Raw genomic sequence first — 16,813 nt, forward strand, 5'->3', positions numbered from 1 at the left:
CAATGGGTGGCACGGTGGTGCAGTGGGTAGCGCTGCTGCCTTGCAGTTAGGAGACCCGGGTTCACTTCCCGGATCCTCTCTGTGTGGGGTTTGCATGTTCTCCCCGTGTCTGCATGGGTTTCCTCCGGGCGCTCCGGTTTCCTACCACAGTCCAAAGACATGCAGGTTAGGTGCATTGGCAATTCTGAATTGGCCCTAGTGTGTGCTTGGTTTGTGGGTGGGTGTGTGTGCCCTGCGGTGGGCTGGTGCCCTACCTGGGGTTTGTTTCCTGGCTTGCGCCCTGTTTTGGCTGGGATTGGCTCCAGCAGACCCCCGTGACCCTGTATCCGGATTCAGCGGGTTAGAAAATGGATGGATGGATGGATGGCTCCAAAAAACCCCCGTGACCTTGTAGTTAGGATATAGCGGGTTGAATGATGGATGGATAATCAGCAACTCTAAATAGGCCTTGTGTGGATGTGGTTGGACTCTGCAATGGATGAGGCCTTTGTTTCCTGCCTTGTGTCCAGTGCTGTCCCCGACACTCTGTGAACTGCAATAAGCAGGATAGGGAATGCTATTTATATTTATTGTATATGATCCTTACAAATTATGATTTAATGTCAACGACAGCACGTCTTTTATTTATGCATAGATACTGTATATGATCATAATGAGTATTTCTTTGTTTGTTCACAGTTGTCTCAACTACAGCACATATTACAATACACATAATGCAAAAGAGTGCGAGCTTCACTATCTCATGTACCATTTTCATATGAAATTGTAATTATTTTAATGGTGTCACTGAATATTTCTATTTGTGTGAATTACTTCCATACACAGCAAAATCTGCAGTGTTAAATGAACAGAGTGTAGGTAGAAAGAGCGTTCCTACAGTATATGCATTCTTTAAAAGGTTACTTTAACATTATTAAAGTTCATTTAACTGTGGTGATTTTGCTGTACACGATTCACATTCAAGTTCAAGTACAATGAAAGTGTCACCTGCATGCATGGATGAGTGCACAAGGATGCAGAATTCAACTGCTACTTTGTTTTATAGTAAATATCATGACTAGCAATTGCTTTCCATTAATTTGTGACTTAACAACCGCACATAATTTCAGTACCACCAACTGACTGCACTTAACCGGCCCGGTGTGAGTATTTATGAATATCAGTATATGCGCCATTCTTCTGTGCTGTGTGCTCAAATGCCGCTGGGAGAATTTCAGTGACCTGCTAATTGAAAAGCCAGATTTAGAGAAGGAATAAAAGGATGGGTGAGTTTTTTTTAAAATTAAAATGAGATAGAATTTTCATTGCCCTGCCCGGGGTTTGTTTCCTGTCTTGTGCCCTGTGTTGGCTGGGATTGGCTCCACCAGACCCCTGTGACCCTGTAGTTAGGATATGGCGGGTTGGAAAATGGATGGATGGATAGAATTTTCATTTCACAGTTAATGCAAATCTGTGGATGAATACAACAAATAATTTCACCAAAATCTTCATATTTAATTATTTTTAAGTGAAATGTCATCTACTTTCCGTTCTTTATAATTGATTCCTTTCATACCACTTCAAATTAAGAAATACAGAATCTCAGATAAAGAATTTAAATTGCCATTACATATGTTTTCTCATACATTTTTTGTAATTTCACTATAAAAAAAAACATTTTCAGTTTATACAAAAAAAAAAAAAAGAAAGCACATATTAATAAACTTTAGAGTGCAAAATTTGCAAACATCTCTAATTTCTGCACCCATTTGGATCCAATTCATGATATCCAGATAAAAAGCAAGTCTCACGGGGGTGCCAGTCCATCGCAGGGCACCCTCACACACAAACACACCCAAATGCATTCCTAAGGACCTAGTTTAGGGTTACCAAGGAAACCTAATGCAAGCATTTATGGGATTTGGGAGGAAAAGGAGAGTACAAGAGAAAATGTCACACAAAGTGGCTCAGAGGAGGACGTGCAGACAACACACAGATGTTACTCATGCTGGCCATTCGAACCCCGGACTATGGAGGTGGGAGGCAGCAACTCTACCCACCTCCTCAGTGAATGGGGAGGTCACTTCTCAAAGGCTCAGTCCTCAAGTTTTACCTCATAGAAAAATCACTAGTGTTAATGTAACCCTTAAAATGCATACACGCTCTCTACCTTTTACAATGTGTACACGCTCTCTACCTTGTTTATTATTTTAACTCTATAGTTAGGACTGGAGATTCTACTGTTCTCATATCTCAAAGATGGGCAGGTTTGTTTAATTGGCCCCCGCACGTTAAGGACTCTGTGTGTGCGCGTGGGCACCTATGTACACCACTGTGCCTCGTACCCTGTGCACGGCTGTGCTGTCAGAATAGGCATCACCTCCCTGCAGCCCTGCGCTAAATGACCTGATGAGAAATGGAGGAATGGATGGCTGAGATGGTAGTGATTTCAATAGCGCCATATTGGGCAGTGTTGTCTGTATCTTTTAAGCTTATAACTAAAAAAAACAGTGCTACAGTATGTTACACCATAATAAATTAGGCTTATACATTTTGGAATATACAAAAATGTACTGAAATGAAACATAAAAAGCATGTGTGGTTTCCTCAAGTTCCAGAACTTCTGCAGGGTCTTCCCAGAGTCAAATTACTTTTTGGCCTTCACCATAAATTATAGTTTTATTTTTTGTTTGTTTTGTTATGTTTTCTGCTTAATAATCTGTCTTGATTAATACTTATATTCTCCTTTTAATTAGTTGTAGCTGTTTATTATTTAATTTATGTGATGCCTTTTATGCCTATAGGGTCACTAATGTGAATCGTAATCATTTATACTGAAACTCATCTCTGTATGAAACTGCTACTGCAAAAGAGTACAATAAGCTAGCAGACATCCAATACAGACTTACAGGAATCCAAATCCAAAGTGAGTTTTGAGTTCTTTATCAGGCAGAAGCTGTGATTCTGAGCTTTAAACCCCAAGGCTGCTGGTTCAATCCCTACCTCTGACTGAGCTTCATGTTGTAATAAACACAATAACGTTTGTTCAGGAAAAAAGAAACATGATCCTGCACCAGAGATGTAAATTAGAAAAGCTTCAAACTGGGCAGATTGAAAATTTATGTGGAACAACTTCATCAGAATAACATCCAATATAAAAACTGGACTTGATATTTTTTTGGAAGAAATAAGTGGATAGGACAGGCGAGCTTTGTTGGGCTGAATGGCCTGTTCTCCTCTAATGTCCTAACAGCTGAGGTATTGGGGGCGGAAATATTAAACTGAAAAGGCCGATTATTGTGCAGACATAACGTGTTACTACAGATTTAATCGTTTCAGAGTGAATTTGACCACTAAAATTAACAAATGAAAAATGAAATAAAATAAAATCCATAGTCGATGGCATACTGCGGAAATCCTAACCCATACCTATCATCTAAAACATCGATTACAATCCTAAGTGGGTAGCTTATTATTATTATTATTGTATTTAATTTTTTTATTTCAACAAGCAGTAAAATTTGTGTCTTTGAAGAGCTTATTTAAATATGTTTGATCTTTCAATTGCATTTATTTAGATACGTAGAAATACGGAATTTGACTTTTTCCTTAGCGCTATCTAAATGAGAGCCTCTTGAACACTTCCATGTTTTCTACAAATATTTTGATAATTAAAACTATGCCGTCTGCGTGTACTTATTTTAAATTACTAAGCGTTTTAACGCATATAACACTTTTCAACAATTAAAAACGTTTCATTAGCAGAATGGGTCTTCGTGTGGGTGAAAGGTCAGGCTCGCATTGATCCGACAGTTTAAGTGAAGTGTAAGTGAAGCGAAGGCTAAAAATGAAGGAATGGCACATGTAGTCGTCTAAAGCAGTCAAGTGTGCCGGAGTAATAAAAACAAAACTGACGGCTACTTGTTTACCAAAGGCAACATATTTAAATACTCACCGGCAAGTTTACTTTATGAACCCAAATCGATCAAATGAAATAGGAACAGAGAATACTGAGAATTTAAATATTACTTTTCTAAATCCATTGTCACGAAACATTTGACACGCGTTCTCCTGGTGGTTTACTTTTAAATACCGTATGATTAAAATGAATATACAAAATAAGTGCTCTGGTTAATTTGTACAAATGAAAATATGTAAAGTATGGGGTTCCTGTATAGACTTCATTCATTAACTTATTTATTTAACTCCTAACATCTTCTTATTGCGCATTAAAAAAAAAAAAAAAGCTGCCTGTACATTTTTCTCCGAGTATTAATAACCGTACGGCTTACTTTATCTATCACAAATTCGCTATTTACTGTTTACATTCAGAAAAAATGGAACGTTTGATTCAATTGTATTGCTTTTTATCCGAAAAAAAAAAACACTCCGTGAAACTTTCTCTGTCAAAGGGCGGACGGAGCCTCAGATTCTAGCTGTCACGAAACCCTCAGAAGTCTCATTTTTAAAACCTGAATACATGTAGCTCGTCAAATTAGAGTTATGGTGCGGACTGGTAAAAAAATAAAAATTAGATGTATGACTAGTTCATTTACTTTTACAGTTGATTACATTTTTGAAAAGAAAACAAAAAATACAAAGGTCCTCGAATGTACACACGTCTATGAATATGCGAAGTGACGAACACGAATCTCAGTAAATCGTTAGTGTTAAATAACGTTTGCACACTTTTAAGGGCTTTTTGAACACGATGAGAGCTGCAGTCACATGCTGTCTGGATATAAAGAGCGTGAAGGACGCGCGGCGCACGTTACAGACCTTCCGGTCCACGCAGTCTGTGTGTGTGGCAGCAGGTGACGCTAGTCTATTAACCTAAACGGGTCCCGAGTGACCGAGTGCGTGGGTTGTGCCAGCGATTGGTTTCTGCGTCGCTCCCGATTCTGTCCGGATGTCTGTCGGCTCCCTGTGATCATGGTCTGGATTAACGGGATTGAGCGTGCAAGAACGGAAATGTAATCAGTTTATCTGCACGCTAAAGAAATAAGCAAAACGATAAAAAATTTCAGCTACTTCCACTCGACATGTAAGCGCGTGTAAATCATGTTATTATTATTATTATTATTTAATTTCACGTATAAGAACGAATTGTAAATAGAGGTGAAATTTACGATCGATCCCGTTCTTGGGAATAAGCCTGGAAAAGATTGTAAGAAAATATTATACATTAAAATATAAGTGCATGCACGCTGTTGCTTTTTTGGCTACTGTAAATAAGAAAATCTTTTAAAATACACAGTCAAATGGGAATTGTTAATTTGTGGCTTTTTTGGAAACACCAAACCCCATTCTGATCTGCGAGCAATTACTCAAATGGCAGCCTTATAAGTTTTTAATTATCTAACTACACAAAAAGAAGCAGCTAATAAAATGGTAATCATATGAATATGTTATGAACAAAAACAGAAAAGAAACAAAATAACAGGCTCGAGTGCATTCCGTTTCTTCAGAAAGGCTTCATTTCACATTTGATTATTTGCATTCAATTATTAGTATACAAAACTGCCTTAGCAGCCAGTAGTCAGCCGAGAAACTCATTTATGCACAACTGCAATCTGAAAACAAAAAGAATCAAAATGGCAAATTCTAAGTGTGAAAACTTTGTTACAGGCATTCATACATACAGCACGTTGAAAAGTATAGGGAGAGAATGTTGGATGTGGAATATTTAAGTTTGCACTTTTTATACTTCCAATGCCCATAAAATACTAAATGTTAAAAAACATGACTGGTATGACAAGCTGCACGTGCAATTCAACGTTCTTAAGGGACAGCACTGGGAGTAGAGGGCATATTGGAGAAAGAATAAACATTTGGGAAATTGAGCTTACAAGTCATTAGTGTGTTGTAAAGTATAGATGCTTTCATGTAATTCATGTATTTGATTCTTATTAAGCTTGCTAAGGAATACTAATGTAAAGTTAATTCAAACGCATAAACTGATTTTACAAATGCCAATTTGATTAATTTACATGAGTTTTGCAATACATTTAACACAACTGCAAACACTACTGAATAATTTCACTTTTTAATCAAATCTTAAAAGTTTTTAAAGATAACCCAGTGTTGCTTCAGACTGACTCAGGATGAGTGGACGTGCAACATTCTTTTCACTGTGTTAAAAATAAAAAAGCAAGTGCAGGCTCGAGTTCTTTCACATTTCACCTTTGAACAATACACTGAGTGAGAAAGTAATGAAGCTACTTTTGTCTAAGATGGGTTTTGATTATGAAATCATTTCTGATATCTGTACAGTATTCTTTACAATTACAAGAACTCAGGTCAGTATGCAGAGACAGGGACAAATGGACGTCCATTGTAGGCTTCTACCAACTCTTTCCAATAGACTGAATGTGCTCCTTGGCTTTCATTCTTAATGAAGCAATGCTAGAGTTTCTGGGGTCACTTTCCTCCACAGGAAATTTGTCAATAAAAGGAGAATTTCCACATTGGTAAGGTGGCGGGGGTCCCAGGGCAGCAATGTGTGGCAAATTATGTCCCACTGGAGATGCGTTTAGGAAGGGTGGTGGTGTGTAGCTTGCTGGAAGACCTTGAGGAGTGGGTATAAAACCAGGAAGGCTCTGGAGAGATGTAGCGCCAGACATTGGAGGCGTGAGCCAAGGTTCCAAAGGTAAGTTGTTGCTGAGATTTCCCATTGATGGCGGTTGAGGAGATCTGTTAAAAGTGAGCATTGGGGAGTCCTGAAGCTTCATTGAGCTCACCTCCAGTTTTTCCTGTCGCCTCCATTTGGCTCTCCTGTTTTGAAACCAGACCTGAAAATACATATTTTGGTCAAGTTCATGGACTATAGATGAGATAATTAGCAAAGATCCAAGAACATTTAAATTATCTTTTCTTTAATTTAATTTACACATGCAAAACATTTATAATTAGATTTTTTTTTATTTACAAGGGAATTGAAATTATTCTGCTGTCATTGTCAATTAATTTATCCTTATTCCTAAAAATGCAAAATATATCACAATAAATAAAAAAACGTTAAATAGTGAAAAAAAAATGAAAGTTCTATTTTAACAATGTATTCTTCAATTTGTGTTTGGACAAAACCAGTACCAGTAATGTGTGTCAAGAATGGTTAATTCTGCATCTTCACAGTTCCACAGATTCCAGCACTATCTATGTGAAATCTTCATATTCTCCCTGTGTACATCTTGGTGTTCTTCTCCCATCACAAATAAATGTAAGTTAGGACGATCAGTGAGTCTAAATGTACCAGGGGAACGAGGAGAGTTGTGTGAGTGAGAATATCCTTGGATGGGCTAACATTCCATGCAGTGCGGGTTCATGCTGTATATCTGATGATGGCAGAACCGATTCCAATCCCTCAAGACCATCCAGTACAGTAGATTGGTACAGAAATACTGAGTATTGTCAAAAATGCATGTATGATCTCCTAATAATGTAAACATGCACACGCTTTTTTTATTATACTTTTCCAAAACTTCCTTGTTAACCGTGTGACAATGGACTGGTGTCCAATGCAGGTCAAGATACCCCTTTGCAACCCTTCAGTGTAATTACTTAATCGACCAACTCTAAGTTGGACTAAATATTTGTAATGGATTAATGAACATTAGAAAAAAAAAGCCTTTCAAGAATTATTGGCAATGCAGGTGCACTCTTGAAAATAACGGTGCCAGAGTGGTGCTTCAGAACGATGCCATAGGGGTTCCATTTTTGGTTCCTAAAAGGACCACCCACATGAATAATGAATGCTCCAAAAGAACCTTTACATCCATAAGGATCCATAAATAATCATGAATAGATGATACAAGATCTGCGCAATTCAAATGGGCTCATGATTTTAAAAGTGGAGTAACAAATACAGTATATCCAGGTTTTCTGAATCTGTTAGCATACAAGAAGGTAGACTGCTATTCTATAATGATTTCTGTTTTATCCCACAGATTAGGAACCAAAGCCCAAAGAATCAATTTCATATGCAAAGAACACGTCCGAGAATGAAATGGTTCATTGTGAAGTAATGGTTCAATGAGGAACTATACAACAAAATAAAATGCACATTAAAAGCATGCTGAGCTACATCCTTTGTATGAAAACGTGCTACAGAAATACATTTTGTTGTTAAGGAACCGTTACTTTTAAGCATTTAGCATAAAATGGATTCCCTCCATGTATTAAATGTAACATTTTAGAAACGAAAGTTAATGTGAATTAGACAAATGTATCAAGTGTGTATACCAAAGCATTAAATTATAAAATGTATGTACAGATTCAAAATGAACCACATTACATAGAGAACAATGCTGTATTCAAAATGAAAACTTGAAAGACTAAATATAAATCAAAATAAAATACTGAATACAGGACGCACAAAATGGGAAAGCGCTCGCTTCTGAGGCTTACCTGGACCCTGACCTCCGGCAGGTTCACTTTCATTGCCAGTTCTTCTCTGCTGTACACGTCGGGGTAGTGAGATTTCTCAAAGGCTCTTTCTAGTTCATGCAGCTGGAATGTCGTGAAAGTTGTCCGGTTTCGCCGGTGTTTCTTTTTGGGATGATCTTCATCTATCATTTTATTCTCATTTTCTCTTGCTTCTGGTAAATCAGGACTGACGGAAGGCCTTGGCGTGTTATAGACACCTGTTAAAGAAAATTCGTACAACATAAAAATTGCCATCAGTCATTTATTTTACATAGCGATCCCAAAGCGCAGCGCGCACTGTCAAAAGGATCTTAAAGAAATACGTGAGAACATAAAGTAGCATGATTACGTAAAAATGTTACTAGAATGACCTCCGATCTTAATCTTCTAAGTGATTCTGACTTTGTTTTTAGATTGTTTGGTTTTTAATCAGTCCTGCACATTTGTCACTTTTTCTTATTTTTTATGTGGCAATTACAAGTAAAAGTTTAGTGTTATTTTCAAACTTGCACTCTCCGCTACCCCGAGTTAGCTTACGCGGTTTCATGAAAATAAATAGACATACAGTGGCTTTACAAATGACAAAGCATGAGGATTTAACAAACTACGCCATAACATGCCATTTTAAAACGCGCTTAATCCAGATCACGATCGCGGGGGTCTTGAACTTATCCCGACAGCACCGGACGCAACGTAAGAAAAAGTTAATATAGGGCGCCAGTCCCCCGCACGCCCACTTACACACTGCCACGCTACCACTGGGTCAATTTAGAGACCTAACCTACACTGCAGGTGTTTTGGAACACTTGGGGTGGAAAATCGAGCCACACGTCGGAAAACCCACATGCACACAACGAGAAGACGCAAACTGCACATGGACAACAGGCCGGGCAGAGGGTTCGAACCCAAGCCGCAGAACCCGTAAAGTATGAGGGTTTGAAAACCGCTATGCGGTAATGGGGAATTGTACAGCAGGTAGTTAAAATATACGTAATAAAAACAGTTACCACGCACTATCAAAACAATCCGCATCTTGATCTTCTTTTTTCAGAGGAGAGGTCTTGCAGGGATCTTTTACCTGCCTTGTACTGACATTACTAGGGAATGCAGGATGCAGAAGATGCTCGTCCTTAGTAAATCCCAAAATTGCTTCTATACTGTGGATCCTCGAAGGGTTTCCAGGGCCTCTTACTAAACGACCCGATGGGGACAGACTTTCATCCATCGTGCTAGTGGACACGCTGAGAAAACGCATGGAATGACCTGTTAGAATTACCGGGTATTAAAAAAAAACACACAAATTCGGTCTTTAGATATCTTCCGATGCTGCTTTTATCAAATGATCTAAATCGCCATCATTTACAATTATATCTTCCAAAAAATGCATTTAAAAGTTAAGTCGATCCAGGCAGTGCGCGTTCTTCTTTAAGCAAATGGACTCTTGCAAAATCAAAATTGTCCTCACGGTATCTCAAATCCGTCCCTTAGTGCGGGTGAAGTTTACTTTAAAGTTTTAGGAAGTTAGTCCGCCGGCAGGAAAACTGTCTGCCTCGCTCCTTCCGAGCGGTTTTAAAAGAAGGTGCCCACCCCCTCCTCGTGCTCACTTGCTTTTTTTTGTGCCGGTAGCTGCCCCAACTGATGCGAAATGCAAAGAACGTCAGGTCGACTTTGTCTTCTTCTGAGTTTAAGGTCCCAGAGCGATGACGAGTGCAAAAGAAGCTCCTCCTACGAGTTTCTTAGTGCCACTGCAACAGGCCAGCAGCCTCATATAAACCGTCTTACATAAATCTTAAAACCATCTTTACCTCTTCCAGATGTCACATTGATGATGGTCTAAAAAGAAGGGGCGTCTGGAGATTAAAGCTTAAGGTAGAATCGAATAATAATTACTGAATCATAATCAGCGCACAGATCTTAAGATGCGAAAGCAGATTAACATTTGGTATTATGATCAGACTGTGTTCCAGCTTCTATATTACATTTCTAATAACTTCGTTCGCAGAAGAGGAAAACAACATTGAAGTCCAGCAATTTGCTTGGTAGAAACGGGGGCAGTGTGGAGAAGTCCTTATTCCCTGATTCTGTCGGGTTCAGCCAATGGCCATATTGTAAAAGCATGCATACGCTGATGGAAAGTTGCACTGTCCGGCAATCGTAACTAGGAGTGATGGAGACGCAATTCAACGTTTTGAATTTTGCGCTGAATGACTACATAATTGAATAAATAAATAAAATAAACGTATCAACATGTTTTGCCACGATTAGTGTGTAATCATGCATTCATTTCCAAAAAAACGAATCTGCCCAGTGATAGCCTAGCGTCCCATCCGGGGTTGGGTGCCACACTCTTGACCCGCAAAAGGATTCGCGTGATTGAAATCACGCGTCGCGAAACTCGCATGTCAAAGTATCGCGACTGTCTAAAAGGTTTAGTTTCGTTACGTTGTTAAAGTAGAGTAGACCACCTGAATTTAGTGTATCATTGCTTATATGCGTTACTTTGAATATTAGCTGCAATTATTTTACTTTTTTCAATTTTCGTCACCTCGGCCAATAGGACAATACGATTTTGGAAGAGTTCAACGCGCTCTTTGTCAGATGAACGTCATGGAAAAAGAAAGTGCTGACATTTTCCTTTCAGGATGGCGATACACAAAGAAGAGTTTAAAGTTTTGTTAAGGTGCACTTTAGTAAGGACACGCACTACTTTAAACTTTTTTTGACAGATAGTGTAATGTACTACAACAATCTTCTTAAATACCAAATATCACACTCAGCGTTGTCATTGTCATTTTAAACCGTGGACAGGTCACTGTCCGTAAATTCACTGCGAGTTTTTCCTTTTTTACAGGTTTTCTCCTGGCATTGCCGTTTTCCTTACAATATCCTTGTCACATTAATTGGTGACATTTCATGGTTGGCTCCTGCTCTGCGCTCAGTTTGGACGAGATGAGCTGCGGTTCTCCACGAATTTAAACACATTGAAGTGAATTCAGGATATTGATGATGATGATTATAGATTAAAACGTATTTCTCCCTGTTAAGATTTAGATAATGTTCTTTAAAATATACAAATAACGTCACGTGACAAACAAAAAAGAAATCGAAGCGTAAGTACGCAGAATTGTTGGAATAAAAAGTTCAGAATTTAAGGCAAAATCCGAGGACTGTTTGGAACGGCGACGAACGAACGATATAATGAACAGATTATTATTATCATTCCTACTATTACTGCCACCACCACTACAACTACAGTATCAATTGTTTCCTCTTACATTTAATGCTATTAAAAGACCTACAATTATTGACTAATTACACTTTATTATGTAATTAACGTAACAGGTGCAATTAGTTGGAATGATTTTCCGATTTTCTGATATTAAAGAGATATGTGTAATTAGCGCTAAACAAAGATTGGGAGCAGTTTGTTAATCTCTTGCCCACACGCTGCTATAAGAGCTTAGTTTTTTTTCCCCAAAGTTAATTCTTTTAAAACTTCTTAGCTTTTCCTAATTACTGGAGGTGATGTTATGCACTGTTTATAATTTACTGCAAAGTCTCCAGTAAATACGCCCGCACTTGGACAATACATTGTTGTTAAAAGAAATGGTGCGAGGGTGTGTATGAAAAACACGATGGTCCTGTTGCTTTTGTGTGCCTCCACCACAAAACAATTGTATTGTATGGGAGAGTTAAGTCTTCATTCCGTTTGCATTGTCATGTTTTAATCTGTTTCTATTAAACATTCAGTTCATTTTAGACGTCTGAATGGAGTTTGAAGCATCCCGGATGATTCTGGTTTTTAAATGTTTTTCATTTTTTTTCCACCCAAAAGAACCTGCACATGGAGTTTAATAATGCATTTTACTCAAAAGACAAATAAATACATGCATAATTACCTATACCCACTACAATGGTTACTGACAAGAAATAATACAAATATACTGTACTCCTGAAATGTATAAAAAAATTACCCCCTATTTTGTAAAAAAGGGGCAGTGTGGCGAGTTTTAAATTGAAAAACAACCCTTATTACCACACAGAAACGGAACGGCAAAACGGATTTAGTACAAGTTCAATTTACTATTTACTACGCCTCAGCCGTTCTTGTCATGCGCTGCTTGCCCTTTATAACTGTGGTGCTTGCATTTCATCGGACGCGACAGATCTCAAACTTCGCAACTCCGTCATAGTTCGCATGTTATGTTGCATTTTTAACATTCAGAAATCCACTGCATTTTTGTTAATTATTCTAGATGTAAATCAATGAGATTACTCTTAAATTAACTCTTATTGCAGTACGTCGCAGATCCAGTTATTTAACCATTTAACCTGCAAACTCTTCAGGGAATATATTGTGGAAATTTTCTTTCTTTCTTTAATGATTGTGTTTTTAATTATGGCGTTAATGGAAATAAGAATAATCGAGATGGATGTTATTGGAAACTTCCTCACTGGACCGGCCAAGCTGGCCATTTATAAATCAAGAAAAGAGCAAGTGAAGTCAAATGAACAACATGAAATAATCAGAATATTTCCTGGACTTGTAAAAGTCAGGGTGTATTTGGAATATACATTCTAAAGAATGACTGCAAAGATTAATTCTTTTGAGGAAAAATTGTGTGTTCATGAGGCAATTTGTAAACTTGAAGATAATGAGTTGATTTTTCTTATTTGACATATAAATTAAGTATTGTTTTCTTTTTGTGGTAAGCTTGGGGGTTTCTTTGTTTGCTTTACTGACAATATTGTAAATGATTTGTTGATTTATTGATTAATTAAGTTAATTCAAAATTCAAAAATTCTTTCTTTTTTTCTTTCATCTTGCAAACCTTTATTAACCAGTGGTGTATACATCAGGCAGTTTGTAAAATCAGGAATGAAGAACTCTTTTTTGTTTGTGACTTTAATGCCAATTGTCTGTTTATGTGATTTTTGAAATATCTCTTTTTAGAGTTTATGACTGTAAAGATTATAAAGATTGTTTTTTTTTTGTAATGATTGTTACTAATTAATAAAGTGTATATTAAAAATCAAATCTTTCTCATAGTACTCTCAGGCAGCTCTGTTGCAGATAGCCGGCCTTTTTTAATTTTTAAGGTCTCCAGTTTCTCGTCCTCGCCCACGTTAAAAGTGCACAGGGCCTTCCCCAATTCCTTCTTCTCTAAATGAAGAAACTGCTTGAGTGTGAAAGCATGAAGATCATTTCTAATGCTTACCAGCCACAAGTCAAAAATTGAGGTACACGTTGTAAATTCAGAAATGTAACTGATTGAATTAACAGTTTTCTAAAAGAATCCAATGTATTTTTCCTAATATAATTTAGTTATGTGTTCAATTAAATCAATTTTAACGCTGATTTGTGCACATACACTTTTAAAAGTGATTGTTCTAAGATGGCACTTTACTGGATTGTATGGTTCCTCTTAGAACCTTTGGCTCAATAAATATCCATTTATTTCTCTTAGCATTTAAAATATTTTCTTTTGGCTTTGAAAAGGTCCCAAATATATGAACAAGATAAAAATCTTTAATGTATGATAGTTTACCTTTAAAATACTAAAAGGTCAAGAACAGCTGAACTTTGCCTGTGTTATTGTATGCAGCAAGAGTCCTTTTAAGATCTGGAACCCATTGGCATTTCACAATTCTAATATCATCTATTCATGGATATTCGAGGAACTTGTTACTGATTAAATACAGCAGATAAAGGTTCTCTCTGAAACCTTCACATGGATGGTTCTTGTTGGAATCAAAGGCCTCCTCACTGTGAAGGTCCACGCTTGCACCTTCATTTTTCAGAGCGTTTTCAAGTGGATCTCAAATGAGGAGCAGCTGTGCAGTTATGGTGAAGTAAAGGACCTCATGTAGCTCATCTGCCCACAAGTATGATATGCCATTGACTCTACAAGGCTTTAGTGCCTGAATTCATGCTATCAAAGGAGATTTCATTTTTTGTATAGCACAAAATAAATCCTAACAGTCGATATCCCACCACCAGACATATCTTTGCAAGGGGGGTCCTATTTCCAGAAACCAATATGAGTAAAAACTAAACTAAACATGAAACAGAATGTGCACCAATGCCAGTTACTCTTCTTATGGTTATCTTTTATTCAGTTCTGTATTTTCATATTGTTGTATAGTCACCATTTCCCCAAAACTCTCTGTACAGGGTGGTCCAGATCTAATTATGCAGATCCACATCATCTGGATGACTTTGATTTATGCAGGACGATTCCAGTTCGGCGCGAAGACAATTCTTCATGTTGTCAATTTGCACACTTCTCGATGGTCCAGGATTTTTCAGGCGATTTTCTATGTAATAAATTTAATAAGTTATAGCGTAATGAAAATTGCATAATTAGATCTGGACCACCCTATACAATGCGGCTATCTTGAAAAATGAAGAAGGCAGGTAATGTACGTGGAAATTAAGAAATTCTTACTTTTCAATCACAGATCAGCTCAATAGTACAGACAGCCATTTTTTTTTATCTTCGTAACATTGCTCATCTGAATTCTTTCCTCAGTGTGAAAGATACTGAGCCACTCATTCACACTTTCATCACTACCCGGCTAAGTTATAGCGTAATGAAAATTGCAGAATTAGATCTGGACCGCCCTACAGAAGTAATTGTTTGCTCTAAGCACACATCTATCACCTATTTCTGTCTTCTCATCTGCTTCTTTTTTAATTTTATTTCATAGGATCCCCTTAGCAGGTAATAATTCCTAAATAAACAGAATGATAATCAGATAAATTAAAACACAATAAACTCAAGTGAAATATAAAGGCAAGCAAGCAGACCGAATTAATGCATATTTTACGATTGTTTGCAAAGAACTGAAAAATATACATCATATCAGAAAAGATCTTTACTGATCCATCCATCCATACATACACCTTCCAAACCTGCTTTTCCAGGGCTGGGACACAAGGAAGATGGAACCCACCACAGTATGCATTTGTTATATCTTAAGAAACATTTCAGTTTTGCAAAGGTAATTTAATAATCTCTAGAAAGGGATTTTATTTTAATTATCATTTTAGAGCAAGATTCTTCACATCACTGCTCTCCCATGTGCTGGAAGGTATGTGGGATGTTGCCTCTCCAAATAGAGCACATTCAAGTTTAGCATTTTATCAGATGAAAATGTCAGTTCATTCTGCACTGAAAATGAAGAAGAAGCTGAGTTAAGTGAATAACACGCTTAAAAAGAACGGCTCTTTAATGGCACTTTATGTTTTTTTTTACTGGGTTCTTTGTAGAACCTTTGCTGACAAAGCACCAATTCATTCTGGGATGCATGTTTCACATATCAAGTTGGTTGTTTGTGCTTTGAAAAAGCTCCTAATACATAGAAAAAAAAGTCAGAAATCTTTAATGTACAGTATGGTTGGCTGTAGAAGCACAGGAACAGGTTAAGAAAACCTGGACTTAGCCTATGTGATTGTGTGCAGCGGGAGTCCTACATACTGTAAATCATGACCCACTGGTGTTTCTCTAATCTGTTACCATCAGTTTGTGTTTAGTTACTGAATGGAGTCTGTTACAGGTCTGAATAAATAAACGTTCTTTCTGGAATCTTCAAGTGGATGGGTCTTTTGGGAACCTAAAGTGGTTCCCCTATGGCATCGTTCTGAAGAACTCCCATGGCACCTTTATTTTTAAGAGTCAAGTTAATAAATAAGTTTTAACAAAGCAACACTTTGTTGCTAAGACAAAAAAAATAATTATAATTAAAATACTAAGTACAGTACCGTATATACTCACGTATAAGTCGGGTCTTGAAACCGAAAAAATCAATCATGAAATCAGACCCTAAATTATACACCCCTTCAAAAATATGACACTGCAGTTTTCTTCTCACTTCCTCCAATCTCGCACCAGTTTCTCAGACGAATCAAATTTTGTTGCAGCAGCTACTTCAACAACTTTTAATTGAAAACCAGCTTCATATTGTCTTCTGATCGAACGCTCCATCGTAGTTAAGGGATGCTTTTACAATAAAGGTGTATGATGGTGTGAGATACAAAAAACACTAAACAGTGCAAATGTTGCTTTGGAATAGTTTGGGTATTACCATGTGGTCACGTGGGCACAATACATAGAAAAAAAGGCAGTGTGCTCCGTGGTTACTCTCTCAGGTGGCCGTTAGCGTATCATAATCTCTTGGACCAATAGAGTGAGTTTTCCGCATTCGACTTTTACAAACGACATTATAAATTATCGGAAATCATAAAATCAAGCCCCGACTTATCCGCGGGAGAACTTAAATGTGTATCCTTTAAAAATGAAGCTAAACTCATTAAAAAGTAACCCTAGTGCAGTGATTGAATAACTCCTGATATCTTGTCCACAGAGAGTCGTATATTTCTGTTCCCAATATGTTAGATCAAACTACA

General features: G+C 37.4%; 1 protein-coding gene across 1 annotated transcript; it reads right to left on the reverse strand.

The window, feature by feature from the left end:
- Positions 1–5,429: 5,429 nt before the first annotated feature.
- Positions 5,430–10,030, reverse strand: rx3 (retinal homeobox gene 3). Its single transcript, XM_039752745.1, has 3 exons — positions 9,418–10,030; positions 8,386–8,621; positions 5,430–6,770 (listed from the first exon to the last, which is right to left on the reverse strand). The coding sequence occupies exons 1-3, from the start codon at positions 9,656–9,658 to the stop codon at positions 6,324–6,326; spliced, it is 924 nt and encodes a 307-aa protein (XP_039608679.1). The 5' UTR covers positions 9,659–10,030; the 3' UTR covers positions 5,430–6,323.
- Positions 10,031–16,813: the final 6,783 nt, after the last annotated feature.

The sequence above is a fragment of the Polypterus senegalus genome, chromosome 4 (genome assembly GCF_016835505.1).
Source record: "Polypterus senegalus isolate Bchr_013 chromosome 4, ASM1683550v1, whole genome shotgun sequence".
Classification (NCBI taxonomy): domain Eukaryota; kingdom Metazoa; phylum Chordata; class Cladistia; order Polypteriformes; family Polypteridae; genus Polypterus; species Polypterus senegalus.